Genomic DNA, 9,014 nt, shown 5'->3' with positions numbered 1-9,014 from the left:
CTGTAGCTGAGTCACATCACACACTACACATAAGGCTACATTCAGGGGATAAATTGGGAATTCAGAGGGTTAGAATTCGTTTTTTTAGGCTAACCCCATAGAGAATGATAGAGGCCTCTAGTGGCATTGAGGGCTTCCAACATGCTTCCACCATTTTAAAGCAGTCAAAGTAATCAACTGGGTGGAGATTCCTATGAGTTGTAGCCTTATTGATGCTGCTCATGCTGTCACTGATGCTATAATGGCACAGATATAAAGATGAGTCCTCTATCTATCTCTATGGCTAACCCTAACAACTTCATGTCCACTCCCCAGCTCAACCCTAAACCTAGATTCATATCCACTTCCCAGCTCAACCCCTAGCCATAACCCTAGCCATAACCCTGAACCAGTTATAGTGTATGACAGACAGACTGACAGACTGAAAGACATGCAGGCAGGAAGGCAGACAGACAAACTGCCAGATGGACAGACAGACAGATTGCCAGATGGACAAACAGACAGACTGCCAGACAAGAGGGGATACATTCACATCCCTAGTGAAAAATGAGATGCATATTCCAGCAGAATTTCTGCCTGCTTATTCAGAGAAACCATTATACTGGCAGCCTGCAGGGGATAGATATGCACACAAACTTGCCAGCTGCCTCCTCCTTCAAGGACACACTGACAGCTGATCTATGTCCACAATTATAAGTGGATGTAGTTTCCACACACTTGCACATTCCAGTACGCTCCCTCCATAACACAGTAGAGGATCCATTCTGTGTTTCTTTGTGGAGGCTTTTATCAAAACTATATTAGAAGGCTATTTGAGCTAATTCTTCAATTCATGAGTAATTATCAGTTTAGAGAGTAGAACTTGGCAACACTGTTATGTGTGTGTGTGTGTGTGTGTGTGTGTGTGTGTGTGTGTGTGTGTGTGTGTGTGTGTGTGTGAGTGTGCATGTCTGTGTGTGTGTGCGTCTATGTCTGTAGCTTGGAGTTAAAGATCCTCAGTGGTCAAACCTTGTCACATGAAACGGTATATTTAAAGGTATATTCAACAATATGACATCACCATAAACTGCAGGACAACTGCCTTCTTACAGACGTCAACAACAACAACACAATTCAAACCAAAAAAGGCAACTTTGTCCCATACATACTTGACCCAGCACACTGTAATTGGTGGAGATGCCAGCAGTGCCAGACATGTGAGGGGGAAACAGCTCTCTGTTGCCCTCCAGTGTTTCTTATCTCAGGCAGCAAATACATTGGGCCAGGCACATACACTTGGACTATTGTCGAGTAATAGTCTAAAACTGCTTCCTCTCTCTGTGTGTTCTTTCCCTTGTCTGCACTGACAAATGAGAACTGGGAAGGTGAAATACCTACTATATTGCTTTACCTTATTCTCTATTTTCAGATCAGTGCAGATAAGGAGCGGAAGAGGAAACGAGGAACCCACTTTAGACTGTTTCTGTTTTAGAATTATAGTCGTATTATCCTAGGGTCACAGAGAGAGAGAGGTTTTGGCAGAAAAACTGTGATGCAATACTGTATGTTCTCCTTCTCCACAGGAATCTCTCTCTCTCTTTCTGTCCAACACATTGAAAATATATATCCTGGTTCCTTGGAAAGGAGAAAAAAAATGTTCCTTACAAGAATCCCTTCCCGCAAGTATCTAACCCCTTATGGGGAAGGGGTCAGATATTTATCTCTGTGTGTGTGTGTGTGTGTGTGTGTGTGTGTGTGTGTGTGTGTGTGTGTGTGTGTGTGTGTGTGTGTGTGCGTGCGTGCGTGCGTGCGTGCGTGCGAGCGAGCGAGCGAGCGAGCGAGAGAGAGAAAGAAATATAATACTCTGGAATGTCCACAGCCACAGAAAGCTCATGCAAACTCTCAACATGAAGGTAAGATGATTCACATCGATTCACTATTTACTCCTTTTAATATACTCAGTTTATTTCTACGCAGGTCAAAACAATATTGCTGTGTAGTCGTTAGGAATTTAGGCTCAGGCTGTTGGAAAGTTATAAAATACAAACAGAATTGAATTGCAGCATTCCATCTCCTCCTTAGGATCGTCTGTCAGTCTCTCTGATCTGTCTGCCATGGCTCTTCTTTGGGATGTTCTCAACCAGTAATTGTGTGGAGCCAGTGCATTGCCAGTGGGGATCCTACGGAGACTGGTCAGAGTGTGATGGCTGCACTAAAACACAGGTTAGAAACCAAACCAATCAATCGAAGTCATGCCTGCGAGCTCCACTGGACTCATGAATGGCAACCAAGTAACATGTGTATTCCCCTTTATTGAAATTAGACCAATGTTGGGGTATATCGATGTGTTTTAGTCTAGGACCCGTGCCATGGTGGTATATGCCCAGTTTGGGGGGAGCCCATGCAGTGGAGGGGCCACTCAGACCCAGCCCTGCGAGACTGCTCGAGGCTGCCCCCTGAAGGAAGGCTGTGGAGGGAGGTTCCGCTGCCGCTCAGGTAATTAAATCAAACTTTATTAACAATACATTTAAAATCCTCTGTACATTTTACAACAAAATGTAAAAAATAGAGCCAGTAAGAAAAATGTTGAGCACAGAACATTAAATATTAACATGCGTGCGTGTGTGTGTTTCTTGTGTGCTACAGGGAAGTGTATCAGCCAGTCTATGGTGTGTAATGGAGATCAGGACTGTGAGGAAGACAACCAGGATGAACTGAAGTGTGGCCCAGACAAGACATTCCCTGTTTGTAACAATGACAAACCACCACCCAATGTTGAGAAACTAGGACTGGGGTAAGAGCTGGGGTATCTTTCTCTCCCTCCTCCCCTCCCCCGCTCTCTCTCTCTTTCTCTCTCTCATTCTCACACACACACAATCCTGGGCATCTGTGGTGATGTGCGATGCCTTCTCCTTGAATTTCCAGGTTTGATGCAGTGACAGGAAAACAGAGAGGAAGCGTGATCAACACTAAGAGCTATGGAGGCCAGTGCAGGACTATCTTCAGTGGGGACAACAAGGTCCTCTACAGGCTGCCCCAGAGCACTCTGAGGTACAACTTTGAGGTAAAAAGTCCCACAGTTAAGTTCACATACTTGTGAAAATAAACATTTATAAAGAGAGCACATAGGACTGAATATATGTAAGAATATAAATTGCAACAGGGTGATCAAACTAAGATCCTACATCTGTATATGATTCCTATCTGTACAGGTCAAAGTTCAGAATGATTTCAGTGATGAATTCTACACCAGCTCCTGGTCCTACGCCAAGGACGAAGTCAAGAGAGAGACAACGACGGGTACAACCACAGGATACAAAAACTATGACTTTCATCAGACGGAGGAAAAAAACAGGGTCTGTTGGATCTGTATGATGAAATGTCTTCTATAAATCTTAGTTTTATTAGGAGATATGCTGAGCTTAAGAGATGCCTTTCAACAGACCCCTGACCTTTGCCATAGCAGTTCACGTGTGAGGATGACTCCATTTTATTTCACATCCACTATGTACCTGATATCCATTGTTATCATTGTTTTCATTCATTGTCTTCCAGAGTTTAGAATTATTGACTCATTATTTAATCTACTTAAAACCAATATTTAACAAAACTGTGATAAAGGTATTGTGAGATGATCTTTTTTGGTTTGTTTTTGCTCTGTAGAACAACCACCTGTTGGTGGTAAAGAACGACGTGGAGGTGGCTCAGTTCCAGAACAATGCCCCAGGATACCTCTCTCTGTCTGAGGAGTTCTGGAAGGTTTTGGCCACGCTCCCCACTGTGTACGACTACGCTACCTATAGGATGGTGGTGGAGAGGTTTGGAACCCACTACCTGTCTGAGGGGACCCTGGGTGGATACTTCCACGCCTTACTCAGCATCGACCAGGAAACAGCCAAACAGATGGGTGAGACAATTGAGGCAACTCCAGCTGAGACTGAGGCTGCCCTAACGTTGACACTGCAGGCATATCATTCTTGTGACAACAGTAGTGGGACTAACAGTGCAATAGCTTGAACACATCAACTCTGTTGGTTACGCTGCTGGGTCCAATGGCCCAATTGGTTGGAGCATGAGGCTCGCAAACAGATGGTGAAGAAGACTTTGAACAAAGTAAATCATAACGGTTCGATTAAGCCGTCAGAGTTTAATTGGATGTCCTTGGAACCAACTTTTATATAGTACAGTTTGGTTCCAACTTTTCCTTGGCAAGTGTTGATTTTTTGTTGTTGTTACCGTTCTCCCTTCTGCATCTGCAGCCAAGGTCACGTGGAAGTATAATGAGTGTACCAAGACCAAACACCGGATTCTGTTCGTTTCATGGACAACCGAGAAATGTAGGAAGGATGAAAAGGAATATACACTACCCAACCCCCCATGTAAGTTTATTTAAGCAACAATGTAAAACCCCAAATATTGACGATGTACAATGTAAGATGTGTGAAATTTTACAACGGCTATCAAGTGATCTCTTACTGTAATTCTGAAGGCTCAAGATTCAATGGAATGAAATGAATCAACAGTATTTATTGATATTTACAGTAAATATACTATATATATTCACTATACAGAAGCCCTTGTGGTAGCTCATCATGCACTGTAACTGTATAAGCTTCTGTAATGAAATCCTGATCACTCTAATCACTGATGCCTTTACTGCTTTAATAGCCATCAGTAGGTCTGACACGGTAAAGAAGGTGGATGTGGAGGGAGGGGCCACTGCACACATCGCAGCCCTCAAGGCTCTGGACCTCAACACTCCAGGTAAAAACTGGGATATGTACAAGAACTGGGCGGAGTCTGTGCGGACCCTCCCTGCAGTCATCAAACGAAAGGTGAGAGAGGTACAGGAGAAAGATTATTGTTGGACGAAAACAATATCTGAAAATAGGTTAAGTAATGAAATCATAAATGAAAAAGGACTACAGAGTCACGTTACAGCTTTTGAAACAATAATTCATCACTTTGTCTTGGGAAAAGGCTTGCTATATTGGTTCCTCCCTGTGTTTGGTGTGAATGGTTCCAGATGAGGCCTCTGTATGAGCTGGTGAAGGAGGTGCAGTGTGCTGGGGTGAAGAGGTTCCACCTGAAGCGTGCCATAGAGCAGTACCTGAATGAGAGGCACCCATGCCGCTGCCAGCCATGCAGGAACAACGGCCTGGTGGTGATGGCTGGGGATAAGTGTAGCTGCATCTGTAAACCTGGGACAGACGGACTGGCCTGTGAGAAGGGGAAGGAGGTGGAGGGGCAGGAGGGTAGGTGACATTTGACACGCCGTGTGGATACTCCAGATGATGGCATTTGTGTATTTGTTTCTCGCAAACTTGAAGTTTGCTTGGGTGCTTGCAGGCATTCTCTACATTCACATCCAGATTACATATGGACCCATAACCTCTCTCTCTCTCTCTCCGTCCTTCCTTTCCCTTTCACTCTGTGTCTTCCTTTCACCACAACTCTACATTACATCACTCTCTCTGTCCCCCTCCCTCTCTATCTCCTTCCCTCTCTAAGGGGTGATACATGGCAGCTGGTCTTGCTGGTCTGGCTGGACTTCTTGCTCCGGAGGTCAGAGGTCACGAACACGTGCATGCAGTAACCCCGCACCTCAAAGAGGTGGCCATCACTGCAACGGAGAGGTCAGGGAGACGACAGGCTGCAATGACGACCAAGACCTGCAATACCTCCAGTCAGAACTACTGCTGCTTCTCTATTTACTTAGTGATAAGACTTTATATATGAACACTACACAACAAATAAATTACATGGCATACTTAACGATAACAAAGACAGTGTTGAAAAAGCCACGCATGAGCAACACATTGCTGTCTTCTATAACTTCAGCCTTCATATTGGGGCGGCAAGTAGCCTAGTGGTTAGAGCGTTGGACTAGTAACCGAAAGGTTGCAAGATTGAATCCCCAAGCTGACAAGGAAAAACTCTGTCGTTCTGCTCCTGAACAAGGCAGTTAACCCACCGTTCCTAGGCCGTCATTGAAAATGTGTTCTTAACTGACTTGCCTAGTTAAATAAAGGTAAAATATTATCCCACTGTTACTGACCTTGCTGAATGTCTGTTTGTTTGTGTTTAATTCCAGGACCATGGAGCCTCAGTGCTTTGACCTGACCGTCCCACCTAAGGAGACCTGCAGGAGCCCACCTCCTCTCCCTAATGGCTATGTCCTAGTAGGAATTGATGGACAGATAACCACTAAACTGTCTGTTTCCTTCAGTCCTGCTGCTGGAGAGATACAGGGCATGCAGGCTTTTGCTCTAACCTTGCACTAACACAACTGATTTAGGGATTCAATTAATCACAATGTCGTTGCGCAAGGCTGGCTCCAAAGCCTGAACATCATCCTGCTGTTTTGTAGCCGTTTCAACCTCCTTATTATAATGCAGTTCCTCCATTTGTAGATATCATTATCTGGATAGGTTGGACTGTGTTTGACCATAATTTGTGCTGTTAAACTCAGGATCCAAAAGATGTGTATCTGGTGGGCAGTAAGATTGAATACACCTGCATAGAGGGCTACCATCTGATTGGAATAAGGATCGCAGAGTGCACTGCTGCTCAGACATGGAGCACGCCTTCCAAAGAGTGCAAGAGTAAGTAGTGCTTCAGTGACAACAGCCCTCTGCATTTGCGCCATTTTGATTCGTCAAGAGATTAAAGCTGGAATCCGCATTGGGGGAAAAAAGCGCCACCCCAGGCGCTTTCGTTATTGTATTGTTGTTGTTATTGCACGCACACACACACACACACAGGAATCCTTCCCTGGAACACACGCACACATACACACAAAACCAAACACACACATCATTATGATCATTTCCCTCACCTTCTTTCAGGCTCCAGGTGCCATGTCCCGTCCCTTCTAAAGGATGTCACAGGCTCTCCCTGGCAGCCCACCTATGACATAGGGGAACGTATGCCACTGTCCTGCCCTGAGGGGAGACACATAGTGGGAGACAAAGAGATCATCTGTGACTCCAGTCTGCACTGGTCACCGGACCCCAACACCATCACATGTAGCCAGGGTAGGTTGATGCATCATTTTTGCAACTTTGAACTCCCACCCAGATATCAACCTATGTAGAAATGTGTTACTATTTGTCAGTTTACCTGAATGTTGGTATTCTCTATCCTCGGCTATTGCAAATGAAATAACATGTCTTTGTTTTCCTTTATGAATCCAGCACCGAAAACGCTTGATCACCTTGACGGCCCAGCAGGGCAATGCAAACCATGGGAGAAACTCGCCAAAGACAAATGTATCTGCAAAATGCCTTATGAGTGCACGTATGTTTTACCAACCTTTGTCTATAAGCAACTTTAACTACTCGAACTACTTGCAGATATACAGGAAGTAAGCTCCCTTTAATAAATGTGAGAAGTGGCTCCTTTTGACTGCATATTCTGCATACTCTAAATATGCTCTATGCTTTCTCAAATTTCACCATAGGCACAGATCTAAAATCTTGACCATTAGGAGAGGAAACACAAAACTGACCCCACATCAGCAGTTTCAGGGTTTCACCCCAAGCTAACTATGTTGCTCTTTTGTTCAGGTCTTCTCTACAGGTGTGTGCCAACAATCTTGAGAATGGTCGGACAAATAGACTGAGCGTGTGCAAGATGCACACCTTAAATTGTCTGGGAAGGAGCTACAACCTGACAGAGGACAGCGCCTGCGAGTGGCCAACCAACACAACTTCACCCTGCACCGACTGCCAGTTCTGGGAGACTTGTGACGGTACGACTCTGGTTTAACTCGAATTTAAATTGTATTCAACATTTTTGTTACACAGACAAGTAAAGGCTGTAATATGAATATCTATGCTCTTGCACTGTGTGTGTGTGCGTGAGCATGTATGTGTGTGAGTGTGTGTGTGTGTGTGTGTGTGTGCGTGTGCGTGTGAGTGTGTGTGTGTGTGTGTGTGTGTGTGTGTGTGTGTGTGTGTGTGTGTGTGTGTTCCCATGAGTGTGTGCAAACTGCACCAGTTCTCAAGGCCATTCTCCTTGTCTCCTTCTAACAGGACAAACAAACCGGTGTCGCTGTAAGGACGGGGCTGAGTGCTCAGATCCAGGGTTGAGTGTCTGTGTCCGTATGGGGGATGATGCTAACAGTGCCACCCAGACACTGAGCGAGTGTGAGGCAGGACTGAGGAGGTGTAAAGGAGAAAAGGTGTCAGTCGTCAGCATACTACCATGTAGCGCTTAAGAATCGGGTCCTCTCCTCCGACTCGCCATGTCTGTGATAATGACAGAAAATACCCTCCTTCAGTTGTTTTATCTTATCTCTGTTTTTTTATATCACTCTTCAAAAGCATTGCTTTGAAGACATTAAAGCCATTGAAGTATATTAACCACCCATTAGACTTGTTCTTTTTGTATGCTTTTCTAATTGATTGATAATGCTTATTTTTGTGCCAATACACAAAAACATGTCACAACAGTATAGTAAGAGCTAATTCTACTCGACCCATGTGTCAAATGTTTTATAAATGCATTTCTTGCCTTATCCAATTTAGAGTTCCATACAATACATAAATAGTTTGCCTGAACCATTCAAAAGATTGACAAGTCACAGCAGGCAGAAATGTATCTTAGGTAAACATAGCATTACATCATAGAAGAGCACCACATTCTGCCCACATCTCTCTACATGCTGTTGGTTTAGTAGGGGATGTTCTGTACATGTTGTTCTGTTCCAAATTACCCAGACACCCCTTAATCTGCCAAGAATACCACTGTGACTGACACTCCATCCCTGTTCTTGACTAGCTGCCTGTTAGCTCTGTGAAAGGCAGGCCAGGCGTGTGTGTGTGTGTGTGTGTGTGTGTGTGTGTGTGTGTGTATGTGTGCGTGCGTGCGTGCGTGCGTGTGCCCGTGCGAATGCTTGTGTGCACACAAGCTGCAGTGCACACTACCATTACACTCAAACCTCCATTACTGTCTGCAAAACAACTTCTCCTTAAATTCACTAGAATATATCGAGAAAACAGGGTCAGAATATTAGGGATCAATGAAAGAAA

The 9,014-nt window shown here is 44.5% G+C and overlaps 1 protein-coding gene across 1 annotated transcript; it reads left to right on the top strand.

Moving 5' to 3' along the window:
- The first annotated feature begins 1,784 nt into the window (after nt 1–1,784).
- c7a (complement component 7a) lies at nt 1,785–8,350 on the top strand. Its single transcript, XM_029716414.1, has 17 exons — nt 1,785–1,892; nt 2,062–2,202; nt 2,334–2,475; nt 2,626–2,773; nt 2,905–3,043; nt 3,192–3,335; nt 3,643–3,886; nt 4,239–4,358; nt 4,648–4,814; nt 5,006–5,234; nt 5,491–5,665; nt 6,074–6,161; nt 6,452–6,584; nt 6,828–7,016; nt 7,176–7,278; nt 7,548–7,732; nt 8,016–8,350. Exons 1-17 carry the CDS (start codon nt 1,872–1,874, stop codon nt 8,198–8,200), a joined length of 2,553 nt encoding a protein of 850 aa, XP_029572274.1. The 5' UTR covers nt 1,785–1,871; the 3' UTR covers nt 8,201–8,350.
- Nucleotides 8,351–9,014: the final 664 nt, after the last annotated feature.

The sequence above is a fragment of the Salmo trutta genome, chromosome 27 (assembly GCF_901001165.1).
Source record: "Salmo trutta chromosome 27, fSalTru1.1, whole genome shotgun sequence".
Lineage (NCBI taxonomy): Eukaryota > Metazoa > Chordata > Actinopteri > Salmoniformes > Salmonidae > Salmo > Salmo trutta.
The sequence above is the reverse complement of the archived record's forward strand: the minus strand, read 5'-3'. Positions and strand labels throughout refer to the sequence as shown.

Excerpts from the sequence above, each read along its gene's own strand:
- c7a (XM_029716414.1), top strand. The coding sequence starts at position 1,872 with ATGCAAACTCTCAACATGAAG. Across the intron at positions 3,887-4,238 it reads GGAAACAGCCAAACAGATGG|CCAAGGTCACGTGGAAGTAT; the intron begins GTGAGACAATTG and ends CTGCATCTGCAG. Across the intron at positions 6,162-6,451 it reads TCCCTAATGGCTATGTCCTA|GATCCAAAAGATGTGTATCT; the intron begins GTAGGAATTGAT and ends TGTTAAACTCAG.